General features: G+C 36.5%; 1 protein-coding gene across 1 annotated transcript in view; it reads left to right on the forward strand.

The window, feature by feature from the left end:
• Positions 1-16963, forward strand: part of LOC126176463 (aminopeptidase N-like) — a 201658-nt gene that overhangs the window by 136650 nt on the left and 48045 nt on the right. Inside the window, exon 14 of the mRNA XM_049923619.1 lies at positions 3360-3524. Within this exon, the coding sequence (XP_049779576.1) occupies positions 3360-3524 (165 nt within the window). The remainder of the gene's footprint in view (positions 1-3359; positions 3525-16963) is intronic.

A 16963-nucleotide genomic window follows, 5' to 3' on the forward strand; every position in this document is an offset into this window, starting at 1 on the left:
ACAACATTGATGTACTGTGGAGACCTCACGCCCCACGTGTTGAGCAATTCGGCGGTACGTCCACCCGGCCTCCCGCATGCCCACTATACGCCCTCGCTCAAAGTCCGTCAACTGCACATACGGTTCACGTCCACGCTGTCGCGGCATGCTACCAGTGTTAAAGACTGCGATGGAGTTCCGTATGCCACGGCAAACTGGCTGACACTGACGGCGGTGGTGCACAAATGCTGCGCAGCTAGCGCCATTCGACGGCCAACACCGCGGTTCCTGGTGTGTCCGCTGTGCCGTGCGTGTGATCATTGCTTGTACAGCCCTCTCGCAGTGTCCGGAGCAAGTATGGTGGGTCTGACACACCAGTGTCAATGTGTTCTTTTTTCCATTTCCAGGAGTGTATTTGGGAAGAAGTAGAAGAATCAAATTCTCTGTCTTTTCACTGTAAAAAAATTTGTGAATTATCATGAAAATCGTGATCTTTATTATTACATCTTTATTAAGGTAATTATGGTTTACTAAAAATTTGGGATTATTGTAATTCGGCAAATATATTAAGTTTTTTAAACTGTTGAGACAAAAGATTAAAGGAAGCACTTGCTTCTAAATTAGCGAAAGAAAATAGAAATTTTTACTTTCATGTCATGTCTAGCCAAATGAAATTTAGAAAATCTAAGTCTTAAGGAACTAATTAAAATTAATAAACTAAATAAAATTCCACAACCTTCTTTGTTTACAAGAAATTTTCAATTTCCTGTTCTCCTTCACAGTCTATAAAAATTTGTTATTTTTACGCTCATAATACTGTCACAAAATGGTTCTGTAACTTGTTATCATTTTTCTGATACATTTTCTACTTTTGTGTAGATAATATCTGCTAAATTTGTAATAAAATTATTATTATTTAAATGTTCTTTTTGGTGATTTTGTTTTATTTCCAAGAAATTCTTGTATCGAATATTTTTTTATCTGTAGAACACATTTTATTTCTAGCACACTTCATTTTCAGCCTCCATTTAGATTAGAAAAATTGAATGACTGTTTAACAAATAATTATAGTTTTTGTATGCAAAGACCATGTAAAGAAGAAGTTATTAATAGTTAACAACAACAACACCGAAAGTGACTGCATAAGATGGATAAATTCTAATTCTAGAGTAAAAATCTACAATTAATTTGCTTCCCAAATAACAAGTCCAGGGCAACTCAACAGGAATACAAAAGAATATGAAATTAGACGCTATTTTAATGATAAAAACCCAAGTGATACTTCAGTTTGTATAGTTTCTTATGGTAAAAAGAGTGTAACTTATGATATTCAATACAGAATATAAAGAGAAGATTTAAAAAAAAAATTCTTTAATTTTTATACTTATATTTTGAGAAACTTCTAAAAATAAAATATATATTTAAATCTTTGTTGTGCTCATTCTAGTTCATAATCAGGATCATATTTAACAAGAGCTACTCTAACTTCTACATTTTCAAAAACAATTTTAGCTTCAACTGGTAATGTGTCTTTTATTTCGACACCAGCATTATTTTTATCAGCTCATCTAAGAATAACATCTATAGCACTAGATCTTGATGTAAAAATAACAGTTAAATCTGTATTTTTGTCAATGTTATAGAAATTCTACCAGAGGGATTAGATTTAAATGTTTCTCACACTGCCATCGAAAAAATTGTTGTAGGAAGGACAGATATCTATTTACTTTCTATTACACGCAGCCGTTCATAGAGTTCATCAAAGGACATCTTGGAGACAAACAAAGTTTAATGAGGATCAAATGAAGGTTAACAAACGGTCAAACGAAAATTAAACAAAGCACTAACATTAAAAAACATCGGCGGTAAACATTAAAAATAAAAAAAATAAAATTTTAAAAAATATCTTAAATTTTTATTTTTATTTTTCTAAAAACTTCAAAGAATAATACAAAAACTACTATATAACGTTTTATTATATTTGGCAAATTACAATAATCACTATATGAAACTTTCTGGCAGATTAAAACTGTGTGGCAGACTGAGACTCAAACTTGGGACCTATGCCTTTCGTGGGCAGGTGCTCTACCATTATAGCTACCCAAGCATGACCCACGCCCTGTTCTCACAGCTTTACTTCTGCCAGTACCTCGTCTCCTACCTTCCAAACTTTACAGAAGCTCTCCAGCAAACTTTGCAACACTAGCACTCCTGAAAGAAAGGATACTGCAGAGACATGGCCTAGCCACAGCCTAGGGGATGTTTCCAGAATGATATTTTCACTCTGCAGTGGAGTGTGCGCTGATATGAAACTTCCTGATAGATTAAAACTGTGTGCCAGACCGAAACTCGAAATGGGACCTTTGCCTTTCTCGGGCAAGTGCTCTACTGAGTTCGAGTCTCAGTCTGGCACATAGTTTTAATCTGCCTGGAACTTTCACATCAGCACACACTTTGCTGCAGAGTGAAAATCTCGTTCTGGAATCACTATATGTTTTGAGTAAATGATAATAACCACAGTTAAGATGTAATAATAGATGATCCAAAAATGTTTTTATAGTAATGAAAAGGAGAGAATTTGACTTTTCTGTTTTTTCCTGAATATCTGTAATATTTTCTTTATAAGTAAAAATAAATTCATGACCATATTCTTTCATATAATCAAAAGCCTCTTTTTGTGTTTTACTTCTCAAATATTCTGTATTTGAAGATGGTTTAAAGCACAAATATTACATTAAAATTTTTCTCCCTTAGTTTCTTAAAAATATTTTTGTCAGTTTTATTAGTCATATTTTTATTTGTTATTCTTTATAGGGAAAACATTTATTAGAAATATTAAAATAATAGAAAATTAAAAAACAAAAATGAAAAATGTTAATATTTGTTCTCCAGAAATTTTAATTGTTTTTCATGTGCAGGCTTTTTGATTGACTTAAAAAATTTTAATTTACTGATTTTCATTTATTTTCATATTCAGTTAAAATTTTCATTTTCTGAATTGTTTAAATTAATTTTATTTGTGGTTAAAATATAGTTCTACTGATGTTTACATTTATTTTTGTTTACGAAATTCGTTTTTATTTTATTTTCATCAAAATAAGTAAGATGTGCAAGATATGGATTCGGAAATTGGCTGATAGTACACATAAAATGGAGCTGCACATGAAATGCTTGCTGGTAGCTGCATTTTATACCTACTATTTTCTATCCTCATTCTAGACCAGTCTGCTGTTTTTCACAGCTTATGATCTCATCTACTTTGTCAGTCACTTTTTTCGTTTGTAATTTTGTATGCATTAGTGAATGAGTAAGCTACTAATGTACTAATACTGTGACTCACTTGAGTGCATCTGTTATGAACAACATTGCTGTTTTTTCAGGCTTGACCCGGACATGAAAAGTGTTGTGTACTGTGAAGGTGTGCGCCAGGGTGGTGATGAGGCATACAACTTCCTGCAGGAGCAGTACCAAAACACCAATGTCATCTCTGAGATGAATGAAATTTCAAGTGCATTCTCATGCCAATCTAATAGTACATCTATCAGGTGAGGAAGCCAGTCTCATCGAAGTGACAAGGATCTTTGATCTTAACATGATTGTCAGGTAATTTGTTCAGAGGTGGGTTCACTGGAACACCTTCCCACCAAAATATAGAACTCCAATCTGAACTCTAGAACAGAAAAGTATACATACAGACTGATTCTGTGTTTTGTGTCATGGTTACCTAAACTGCATCTTATTTAAAATTGATACTTATTACCAGCAACAAGTACCATCAGAAAGTAAATGCACTGAAAAGTGAGAGTAAGAATTCCAAATCTTTAAACAGGCCTTGGAAAGAAGTGCAGTCAACTTCTTTAAACAATATTTTTAATGCTCACTTTACTTGAATGAATACTTCTTTCTTTTTACATTTGTGCCATTGTAGCAGAAAACATCCAGACACCAGCAGAAAGCAATAGTATGCTAAATCAGATATCATTATGGGCTCAAATGTATACAGTGAAATCATGATACTTCTGAATTCGAAATAGCAATTTTACCACCTTTAATTAGATTTTTTGTTATTTTGCTAAGTCAATTTGATGGTTGATACCAGCATTTTGAAGTTCAAAATTTCTCTCCCACCATCTTAAGTTTCTCATGATTTCCCTGAATCTTTTCAGGCAAATGTCAAGATGATTACCCAACCACAGTAACAGTCAGTTCCCTCTTTCATTCTTATCCAACAGCTCAAGTGCTACATTTCCCAGGAACTCAACGTTCAAAAACACAAACCTCTTGTATTAATTCCTTGCACACTGCAATGTTTTTTCTTGTGAATCACAGTGGATATAGTAGTACAAATCATGAAACTAAACTCACTCTCTCCATAAACTGAATTTGTTTCAGGAATGGCGGAATTCATTTTATTAGTATAATACGATACATATGCCATAGTTAGTCAACAGTCATTCATTACTGAAAGAATTATTTAATCAATATAACAAAGGCTAATGGATAACTAAACAAATAATGTTTTTTGCCTTGCTTCACAAATTTTATTACGGTTACTTCCCAACCTGGGTTTCGGGTTACAAGCCCATTTTCAAGTACATTACTAATTTAGTTAATTTATAATGTTTCACCAAGAACCTTCAGTTGATTCAGTGTAAATTCTAATGGCTAATTCATTGCATTTTTGTGTGACTATCACATTTAATATTAGGGAGTATTATGTTTATTAGCTACCTACTTCAAGCAGAGAATCAGAGGTAAATTACTGGTGTTGTGACCTCTGCTCTAACAACTTCATCTATGGCCAGTCTCAGAGGTATAATAACATATCATTCATTGCATACCCTTCACTAATACTTATGAGATGACGACTTCATAATCTAAAACCTCTAGAAGGTTCATTTTCATTTGAAATTAATTAAGTTTCCTGTAATGAATTGTGTCACATTATGACTTTTATTCCACTGTCAAAAGCTTTTCCATTTAATTTTTTGCAATAGGTCAGGAGTTATTATGGCTGTTTTAATTAAATTACAGAAAATAATCTCAGTTCCCTTCTCTGAGGCAAAGTAAAATAAAACCAAATGGGGTAATTGAATAACTGAAGTCCTGTTCTGAATTTCATCTTACTGTGAACATAGTGATCCATGTTTATCCATAGATATTTTAAGTGTAATTACAATAATACAAGTCCATACACACAAACACACACACACACTAACACACACACACACACACACACACACACAAACACACACACACACACGCACACGCACACGCACATGACCACTGCCTGTGTCTGTTGAGGTCAGACTGATCTGGACCAAGGATGAGAACACCCCATGTATATTCCCCCAGAAACTCAACACCTTCTCCCCTATTCACTTCAATTTATCCTTCTTAACCTAACATGCTACCTTTCTCAGTCCTGACCCCCCATTCTCAAGGATGACTACATCAGTACCTCACTCCATATCAAACCTACCAGACACCAGCAATACCTGCACTTCAACATCTGCCTCCCATTCCATACCAAGAAGTCCTTTCCATAGAGACTAGCCACCCATGGTTGTCATATCTGCAGTGACAAGCAGTCCATCTATAAATACAGTAATACACCACATTTAGACAACAGATGGGACAGAGCAATAACAATGTAAATCAAATTTATTACAATGGTCAGCAAAAACAAATTATTTATCGGTACAGTATTATGCACTGCAATAATGTAAACTGAAATCATTGTAACACAGAAGACTTCATAAAATGTAACAACGTCATCTAACAAATAATTTTCCTTCTTCTCATGTAAAATTTCCTCAAAGCAAACTAATAAATCATTCCCCATTTTTAGCAGAAATCTACATTTCATTGGAGTTGATTTTTTTATAATTTGTAGACCATTTTCAATTGAACTGAGACCTTGTGTCAATTTTGCAACCATCTTTGATCTTCTGACTGAACTGGGTCTAAAGAACCAGATTGCTCAATGTTTTGCTCTTGCTCATGCATTTCTATAAGCTCATTGATTGTCAGTTCCCAATTTTGTAAAACCAACAGTTCTTGAATGTCGTCCCCATCTCCCTCTAAATTTAATTATCTGGCAAGATAATATACTTCTTCAATCACATTATCATTCTAATCAGGGTTTCAGTGGTAAAAAAATGGACAAAGTTTTTATGTGAAATTTCATTGCGTGATTATGCAATGATTCTCAAGGAATCTAAAACACTGAATAGCTTCTGAAAATCTTTTGCAGAGAGCTCACTGTTTTGTCTCTTAGTTCTATGAGAATGCACAGATGGACATTTCTTAATGATCCGCTAGTCCAACAATGGAAAATCCAGGATGGAATGTAACAATACGAGAGAAGGAAAGTTGCTACTCACCACATAGCGGACATGCTGAGCCGCGATAGGCACAATAAAAAGATTCACACAAATATAGCTTTCAGCCATTAAGGCCTTTGTCAGAAGTACACACACACACACACACACACACACACACACACACACACACGCACACACACACACACACATACTCACTCATGCAAGCGCAACTTGCACACACATCTGCAGTCTCAGAGAGCTGAAACTACACCACAGCTCTCTGAGACTGCAGATGTGTGTGCAAGTTGCACTTGCATGAGTGTGTGTGTGCATGTGTGTATGTGTGTCTACTGCTGACAAAGGCCTTAATCGCCAAAAGCTATGTTTGTGTGAAACTTTTTATTGTGCCTATCACGGCTCAGCATCTCTGCTATGTCGTGAGTAGCAACTTCCCTTCTCTCGTATTGTTGATTCCCTAGTCCATTCATTAAAGCAGGCTCATTGTATTGAGTGGCAAAAATACAACTTTCACACATGGGTCATAAATAATTGGAGTAACAGGAGGATGACACAGTGTGTCCTCAATTAATAGAATTACTTTAAATGGGATTTGTATTAATTGGCAATAATGTTCAACTTCAGGTATGAAGAAATGGTCAAATCAGTCCTCAAAAAGGAAAACTGCCACCCAAGCTTTGTCATTCAACTTCCAGATTACAGGCAACCCAGCTTTAATATATTTTTAAAGCTCTTGGATTTCCTGAGTGATAAATTTTAATTTCCAATTATCTGATGCATTTGCACCAGCCTTCACTGTCAGTCAATCTTTACCCACTTTAAAGCCGGGAAAGGTTCTCTCTTCAACCACAAAAAAGTTCTTTTAGACATCCTCTTCCAGAACAGACCAGCTTCATCTACACTGAACATGGTTTGGCTGGTACAACCACCTGATTCTTTCACTGCCTTGAATTTCTCTGGTAGACCATTTGCTGCTTCTCCACTTTCTGGGATGCTATGCCAATTACAATGATCTCTGAATTGGCTAAATCAACCATTATTAACTTTAAACACTTCATCTTTGTCTGCCTCCCCATTTTCTTCTTTCAGTCTCTCAAAAATCAGCTTAGCTTGAGAGCACACTATGTTTTGGTCAACAAGAGAATTTTTCACTCTTATTTAATTATCATATCATAGTTTTAACATTGTTTGCATCTGAGCAATAATGGCATGATGTCAACAAATTATATTTGAATTCAAAGCCTGAGCATTTTCTCAGCTTCCAGAATTTTGTCTTTACCTTTTATACTTGTTCTGCCTGTTAATTCCATTAGAACAAACTTGTTTGACAATTTATGAATTTTAATTTTTGCATTGAATTTTTGATAATTTTAAGTCTATGTTCTATTTTCTTCTCTTGTTTGATGATAATGAATCAGTTATGTTTCATTTGGATGACTTAGTTAGAATCTGTTAACCAAGCCAGCTCCATGGATAAACAGACTGTGCATGAAAAAATTCTGAACTTGTCATGAACCAATCATTATACGGGCAGAGTGGGAAACTAGAGGTGCTCAGATAGATGAATCATGTAATTGTGCAAAACAGTGTAACATATTTCACAGTATTACTGCATAAACAAGGGTTCACTGAGCCTTTCACAGACCAACATCACTCTCCCTACCTTGCACAGAAACAGATGTCCCATATGTTGTATCTCCAGTCACCTACTGCCTCCCAAATACCCACCATCTGGCCACAAAAGAGCACTCCTTCGTGACTTAGAATCACCCATGACCGGAGCAACTGGATCACATTCTCAAACAGTGTTTCAAATAACTCTTGCAATGCCCTGAAATAAGAAGTACCCTGCCCACTATCCTTCCCACCCCTCACACAGTGGTATACTGTCACCCGCCGTACCTATTCAATATCCTTGTCAGTCCCTATCCCACCCCTGCTCCCAACACCATGCCTTATGGTTCATATCCCTAGAAATAGACATAGCTGCAAGACCTGTCCCATTTATCCCCTCACCACGATTTATTCCAGTCCAGTCACAGGCATCTCCTAACTCATTAAGGACAGAGGTATCTGTGAAAGCAGTCGTGTAATCTACAAACAAGCTGTAACCACTGTGCTGCTTTCTGTATGGGAATGAGAACTTAGATGCTGTCTGTCCACATGAATGACCACTGACAAACTTTGGCCAAAAACCAGCTGGACCACCCAGTTGCTGAACATGCTGCTGAACATATTGTGCTTTACTTCAATGACAGCTTCACAGCCTATGCCATCTGATCCTTCCCAACACCATCAGCTTTTCTGAAATGCACATGTGGTAACCCTCCCTGCAATATATCCTATGTTCCTGTAACCCTACCATCCCCTTCCCTTCTCTAACTCAGAACTACACAGCCGTCAGTTTCACCAATGCATCCACTAATCTTTCTTGATTTCTCTACATCTATCATTTTCCCTTCCCCCCTCCTCCCCCCAAACCTCCCAACTGCACCTATCATCCCTATTGTGTCCCCATCATATCCCTGCACACTTCCACAAGCAGCTCTCCTCCCACCCCTCCTGCCCTCCTATCCCTCCCTCTCCCCACCACCCACAACAGACTGCTGCTCCCATCGGATGCAGTTGCAGCTCACAGTCTGTCGACAGTAGCTAGAGGCAGGGATTATGTATGTGTAAGTTTTGCTTTTATAAAAATGAGTATCTTTACCACTTTGAAAGAAGATCTTTTGGCCAAAAGCCTGAGCATATAACAGTCTTTTCATTGTGCCTGTCTGTGACTCACCGTATCTTCTATTTGGTGAGTAGTAATCTGTCCATCTGATTTATGTTACATAAGCAGACTGTTATTAAGGATTGTTTGTTATCAGATAATACATCATACACACACAGTTAATAATAATTGCTATTCTCGACTGTTGTGTTCTTTGTTTCATTTCCAATTGCTGAATGTGTTCTCTTATTCTGCAGTCTAAAAATTATGTATGCTGACAGAACAGATGAATCTAATGCCAACACCACCAAATCATATTCATTACCTGAACATAATTGACAAGTTTCCTGAAAGAAACTTTTCATATTTTACAATTCAATTGTAGCTTTTGGCTCTGGTTTCTGTGGGACAGATGTAGCAATGTTGTTATTACAATTACTTTCACATGCTTTACAATATGTTAGGCTTTTCTTAACTGTGGAAATCTCCCAGTATTTTTTCACCTGCTTGTTCTGCTTCAGTAAGAGTCTATAAGGTGAGAAACTTTAGGCCGCTAATAAGTTGTATCACTGCTAATTTTAGAAATAAAACAATAACATGTGCAAAATCATTGTAGTAGCCATTGTTGTTGAATACCATATTTCATTTAATTGTGCCATGTTCAGGCTCCATGTTTTAGAGTGAGTGATGAAGCAATTTGTGGTCTTTTGTGTGTACTACCTACGCCAACTTCGTGAAAAAGGAAGCTCACTATCCACAATGAGGATGAATTCTTGGCACCAAACAGGAAGTGGCGGGATAGAGGCTACTCTGTGTCCAGGAGATGCAGCCTGCCCCCTCCACACTACTTTTCTTCCTGTGGCAGTCTATGAGCTGCGGTAGAGCTTGCTTCTTTACTTTCTGCACTCCTTTCAATCTCGTCAACAAAATTTTACAAATAAAAATTGTTACACCTTGTAACTGTTATATTCTCTCACTTGGTATGCTGGTCACTAGAAGGAATATTATTTCTGTGTCAATCTGAAGAGTGATAAATGACCAACGTATTTTTGAAACTATATCCAGACTTTTAAATGCTTTAAAAAATCCTTCATAATGGCCCTGGATGGAAAACGTGGTCTGTAACTTGTCTTCAAATGACTTTTTCTTCTTGCCATAAATCTCATGATTAATTCCTCTGGCCCAGGCAAAACCTGATAGGGAACAGTACAACACAATATATCAAATATTAATAGTCCAGCTACACACAAGTTGCCAAGAAATAATGAGTGTTTTGAGAGGAAAGTGACTTAACCATTAACCATTCTGTATGGAAACATCGTGTAAATATATGTTCTATTTTCAGTGGTTTCTGAGACAACTTCTTTAAAACTATCAAGAACAATAATTGTGCTTAAATCAGTAAATTATTAGACAGTCACTTGTCATGTTTTATCATCAAATTCTTTTACTAATAATGTTGAAAAAATCCTTCACTTCATTCAGTAGGATTTGTTGTTTATGCGTGCAGATGTTGTTTCGCTGATTGAGACTCAATTTTTATCTTTACTGCAAGCATGTCCATTTCAAAAGTGTAAGCTACTCTTCCCTTGTTTCTAGACTGTTGTTTAACCTGCTCCAGTGGTGGAGAAATGTCAGACAACCTTCAAGGAAATGTAATAAAAGGGGCTCAAACCTGGAACCTTTGCCTTCACGGACGAAGTTTACAGACTTCAGTCCCTGTTTGGCACACAGATTTAATTTCCCAGGAAGTTTCAAATCAGCACACACTCTGTTGCAGAGTGAAAATTCATTCTGGATTGTTATGGTTGATCAAACCACCAGGATAGTTTCAATGAGATACTATACAACTGATTTTGAGAAATGTGCTGCAGATGTCCCATTGGGAGTACTTGTCCATGTCTACATCAATATCTGTACTCTACAAGTCAATGTGAAGTGCATGGTGTAGGGTATGTCCCACCTGTATTTTTCTGATTCCATTTGTGTATGGAGTGTAGGAAGAATGACTGCTTAAATGTCTCTGTGTGTGGTGTAATTCATCTAATCCTTTGGGAGAGATAGGTAGGAAGATGTAATATGTTTCTAAATCCTTACTTAATAGCCTACTCTTCTTGAAACTTTGTAAGTAGGCTTTCATGAGATAGTTGGCATCTACTTTGAAGTGTCTGTCAGTTCAGGTCTTACAGCATCTGAGTAATATTCTTTTGTGCCTCAAAGAAACCTGAGTCCATTTGTGCTGCCAATCTGCATATAGATTCAATATCCCCTTTTAGTTCTCTTTGGTAAGGGCCTCATACATATGACCAAGTTTCTAGAAAGGGCCACTTGAATGTTTGTAAATAATTTCCTTTGTAAACACATTGCATTTTCCCATCATTCTACCACTGAACCAAGGTCTACCACCTGATCTATCTGTGTGGGTATTGCATTTAACATCCATACAAACTCTTACAAACAGATATTTGTATGAGATGACTGGTTCAAAATTGGTTCAAATGGCTCTGAGCACTATGGGACTCAACATCTGAAGTCATCAGAATCTAAAAATCTACAATCTACAAACAATCTACAATCAGTCCCCTACAACTTAGAACTATTTAAACCTAACTAACCTAAGGACACCACACACATCCATGCCCGAGGCAGGTTTCGAACCTGTGACCATAGCGGTCGTGCGGTTGCAGACTGAAGCGCCTAGAACCACAGGGCAACACTGGCTGGCTGATGACTGGTTCCATCTGCAACTCAATAATACAGTAGTCATAGAAAACTTTTGTTTTCATGTTTTGTGAAATGTGCTGTTTTTTGTATCTTAATGTTTAAAGTAAGTTGCCAGTCTTCAAACCACTTTCAAATCTTATCAAGATCTAATTGAATATTTGTACAGCTGCATTCTGACAGTACTTCATTATAGATAACTACATCAGCTGCAAAAAGTCTGAGTTCACTATTAATATTGTCTGCTCGGCCATTAATATACAGCATTAACAACAAGGGCCCCAGCACACTTCCTTGGGACATGATTGAATTTACTCCTTCATCTGTCAATGAGTCTCCAACCAAGATAACAAGCTGTATTCTTCCTACCAGGATTCTTGATCCTGACACAAATGTTGTTTGATATCCTGAATGTTCATACTTTCATTAACAGGCACTGGATCAGTACTGTATCAAAAGCTTTTCAGAAGTCAAGAAATAATGCATTTACCTTACTGGCTTGATCTATAGCTTTCAGGATGTCATGTGTGGAAAGCATAAATTTGGTTTCAGATTACTGATGGTTTTGGAATCCATGTTGGTTGGTGTTGATGATGTCATTCTGTTTGAGATACAGTGGGTGGACAAAAAATATGGGAACATCAAAACATTACACATTACCATATCTATAATAGAATAGGAAAACTGTTGGCATTCAAAAGAGCTTCCAGTTATCTTACAAGAGGAGGCCACGATGTCTTGATCACAGATTTATTCAAACTTTGTACATCTTTAGTAGGCCATTAAAAAAGCGTAACTTGCCAGTAGTAATGTGCAGTACTCTGGAAATTCAGCGAAAATTGCAAGAGAAGTTTTACACATCTATTATGTAAGTGATGTATCTGTGCGCAGGTGATCAACACTAGAGTTGATGGTGGTCAAGTGTTTAGTGCTCGTAAGATAAATGTATATGAGGTGATAGTTTGACTCATGCTCAGACTTAATGTTTAATATATATATTTGTTTCATCACTGGTCATATTATTTAATTTATTTGACATCTGAGAGATAATTTAATAATAAAAAAAAATGTGTATTTGCATGAAGTTTTAGTGAATTTCTTGTCATTTGATACATACTATTTTTAATTAAGTTCAATTATTAGAACAAACATATTTATAAATACTGATAAGTAAAGGAAGAAATACATAGAGTTTTTCTGAAAGTGTATGCCTGTCACGATTTGCGAAATCATTTGTAGATACAATCTGGTAAGGTACCAGAACTATTGTGCACCTCGAAACTTAGTGTTGCAGACACAAAGGCAGGCCCCATTTGGCAGTTAACTGCGTAGAGGTGAGATGTTGGTAAAGCTGCAAGAACAAATAGTGTAGGTGCAATTTTTTTGAATATCATAGAATTTACCCTTGTACTACAAAAATAAAGGTTTGAATAGGAGTCAAAGCGCTGCCCCATACATGTTTGTCTTACAAAGCTCGAAGGCTAACGACTTGACCACCATGAACTCTAACATCCAGCACCAATGCACAGTACATAACCCAAATAATAGATATGTGAAACTTCTCTTGTAATTTTCTTGGAATTGCCAGAGTAGTGCATCTTACTATTCGCACATTATGTTGTTTCAACGGCCTACTAAAGGTGTACAAAGTTAGAAGTAAATCTGTGATCCCAATGTCGTAGCCTCCCCTTGTTAGTATGGATAATTGCAGGTGCTGTGCAGTTGTCAAGGGCAACTTATACCTCTCTTCCTGCATAATAGTAGCTCATTAAGGTAATGATGATGAAGATGGGTAGTGAGCCTGCACCCTTCTCTCCAAAGTAGACCACAAATGTTTAATCATTTCGAGATCTGGTGACTGTGGTGGAAAAATAGATGTGAGAATTAATCCTCATACTCACAAAACCAGTCATGGACATTGCAAGCTGTATGAATAGGAGACCTGTTGTCCTGGAACACAGCAGCACTATTGAGGAAGAATACATTGTACCAGACAATGGACCAGATCAGTCAAAATAGGCACATAATTTTTGGCAGAAATGAGACCTTGCAGAGTAACCATGGGGTCCATGGAATACCATGATTGGCTACCCAAATCATTACCAAACCCCTGCCATGTTTCACTCTTGTGACATCAATTCAGCAAGAAGTCGAAAACAGAATGAAACAAGACTCATCCAACCAAATGACACTCTTCCATTGCACCATAGGCCAGGTTTTGTAGCTCTGACACCACTTTTTCCAGTTAAATGCATTTGCATAAATGATGAATGGTTTTGGAATTTTTGCTCATCCTGCAGTTCCCAGTTATGGAGCTCCCTGCATGTCGTTTTGATGCTGGCAGGATTTGCAAGTGTAACATTCAGTTCTGCAGTGACTCTTACAGCTATAGTCTTCTTACTTTTTGCCTCAGTCTCCTTCAATGACTGTCTGTCATGGTCACTCAACACACACTTTCATCTGCATTCTCAATTAGTGGATGACGTTACTGTGCTTTTCCTGTATGCAGTATAAATCTTCAATACAGTGCCTCTTGAAACACCAAACACTTTGGCTCTCTTGGTTACTAATCATCAACCATACAAGCACCAACAATTTACCCATGTTCAAATTCACTTAGCTCCAGTATAATGCACTTACAAGAACACAGAACACTGTTCTGACAGTGACTGACACTTGCAACATGCTGAGGTCATTGCTCATGGTCAAAAACAACAGAAAACCCTGCAAGCTTGGATAGCATCTGCATTACGTTCAAGCATGCATTTCTTGAGGTATTTCCCCATTTCTGTCTAACCCCAGCACCTCATTATGTTTGAGCACAGAATAAGTTCTAAGATTCTATGATAAATGGATGTAACTGAAACAGGATGGTAGTCTTGTGCATCATTTCTGCTGTTCTTCTTGTAGTAGAATGTGATCCATGCTTTCTCCTAAATATTCAATAACGTTCTACAAGCTATTAATTATTAGTGGATCTTTCAGTTTTCTTTTAAATTATTTAAGTTTGTTGTTCTTTGGATTTTACTTAGTAGTGCTTTGTAGAGAACTTTTGCTTTTTATGATCCACAGCCCTGATATACTGACATTGTGTGTACATCCCTATGAAAATCATCCTTGTTTAATGCTTATTTATCTCACTGTTCAGAGTTGAAAACTGCTGATAACTCTTAATGAAACAGGTAGTTTCAAATATAAATATTAATAACAGGGTCAGATTTTTAATTCTTAAAATACATCGACATGGTTGTCTGCAAGCAACACTTTTTGCTAATCTTACTGCTTTCATTTAAAGTTCGAAAGACTGCTGTGCAGTAATGGTATTTTTCCCAGAATAGTATACCATACCTCAGTAGACCATGAACATGGGCATAATAAACATTTAGCACTGTTTCAGCATTGCAACAATATTTGAGCATTCTTAGTTTGTGTCAGAATTTGCATAACCTTTTGTTAAGCATTTATACAAGTTTTCCCATGTTGGATATACATCCACCCATAACTTGAAAATTTTGTATGATTCTTTTGCTGAATATGGAAGTTCTCCATTGTAAAATTTACATTGGTTTTAGTTTTATTTCTGATGTAGTTGAAGTCCATCTGTACAGTTTTCTTATCATTAACAGTTATCTTTAAACCGTTTTTCTACTACTTCTACTGTTTTGTTCCTGCTGCAGCTCATAATCATTCTTTCCTTTCATAAAGTGGCTCAAATCATCAGCAAATAATACAGTATCTGCTGTTGAAATCTGTTGTGGTAGATAGTCAATTAAAAAAACCGAACATCAATGGGGCCCATACTGAACGCTGGAGCACCCCATAATTGACTTTTTTATATTCAGAATTGTACACTTTACCTTCCTGAAAAATTTATGCTCTTTCTGCTCTATCAGATAAATAATAGGAAACACCAAAATGGTTTTAATGGTAGTAGATCATGACTTATAAGGTCAAAAGTTTTTAAAAAATTCAAAAAAATTTATAGATTTGTTCATTATCCTCAAAACTTTTGTAAATGACTTTTAGGAAATTGAAGCAAGTTGTTTGCTTAGATTTGTCTTCTCTGAAATCATTTTGTGCATTTCAAAGATCTTTGTTTTTGTTTAGGAAGTCTAGCAATTTATCATACATTGTTCTTTCAATTATTTGTTAATATACAGGTGACAGTGACAGTGGTCTGAAGTTTTTATTGTCAAACTTTTCATCACTTTTATAAACTGCTATTAGTGTTCACAGCTTAAGTCTACTTGTAAACAATCCAATGGAAATGAGGCAATGATTTTCTCAGCAAGTTCAGAGACAGCTTTACCGGCACAATATTAAGTAATTTTTTCAGGGACACCACTGTGGTTAACTCATGAAAAGATTTATTTCCACATTACACAGACGTATGAAGTTTGGATGACATTCAGTGTCAATAATACAAAACAAGGAATAACTATATAATTAGAAACAAAGAATAAACACAATGCAGCATGGAGCCATGGAACTCTTGTACAGTCTACATCAATGTACCGCAGAATGTATGTGGTGGGAGTCACTACACAATTTCCCCTCCCAGTACCAGCAATACATCTCATTAAATTTGACATCACATCATCATACCTTACTTGTAACCTGGGAACTTCTCCTTGGGATCAGTGTGTTCTTCTAGCTGTGGGGTGGTAGCACCTGCTGATGTTTCCTGTGTGGCAGCATCCAATGTTCATCACGGTTCCTCTGTATTTTGTCATGTGAGGGAATCCTTAGTTGTTGTCTCTCCCTCCTTCATGTTTCTCAACAGAAGATCTTTCTCTGTTCGCTGTGAATCTTGAAATTCCAGTTTGATACAGTCAGGTACATCCATGGTAGGTATGGTATAGATGCTGATTTTGAAATTGTTGTCACTTCAACTAATTACTGCATATGGCTCTTCATATGGGGGTTGCAGTGGCTTGTGTACCACATCATTTCATAATACCACATGTGAACTGTTGGCTAAATCTGCAAAGTCAAAAGTGCAGTATCTGTTGTGTACCCGTGGATGTACTGGACAAAACTGATGTATGTGGGATTGAAACTTGGTAGCAAAGTCTGATGATGTGACGGTTTCATCTTCCATATCATGGGTGAACTCTCCAGGCAGATGTAATGACTGGCCATACACCAACTCTGCACTGTGGCTTGGAAGCCTCACTTGAGGGCTGTTCGCAATACTAGTAGTATT

Source organism: Schistocerca cancellata, chromosome 3 (assembly GCF_023864275.1).
Source record: "Schistocerca cancellata isolate TAMUIC-IGC-003103 chromosome 3, iqSchCanc2.1, whole genome shotgun sequence".
NCBI classification, from domain to species: Eukaryota; Metazoa; Arthropoda; class Insecta; order Orthoptera; family Acrididae; genus Schistocerca; species Schistocerca cancellata.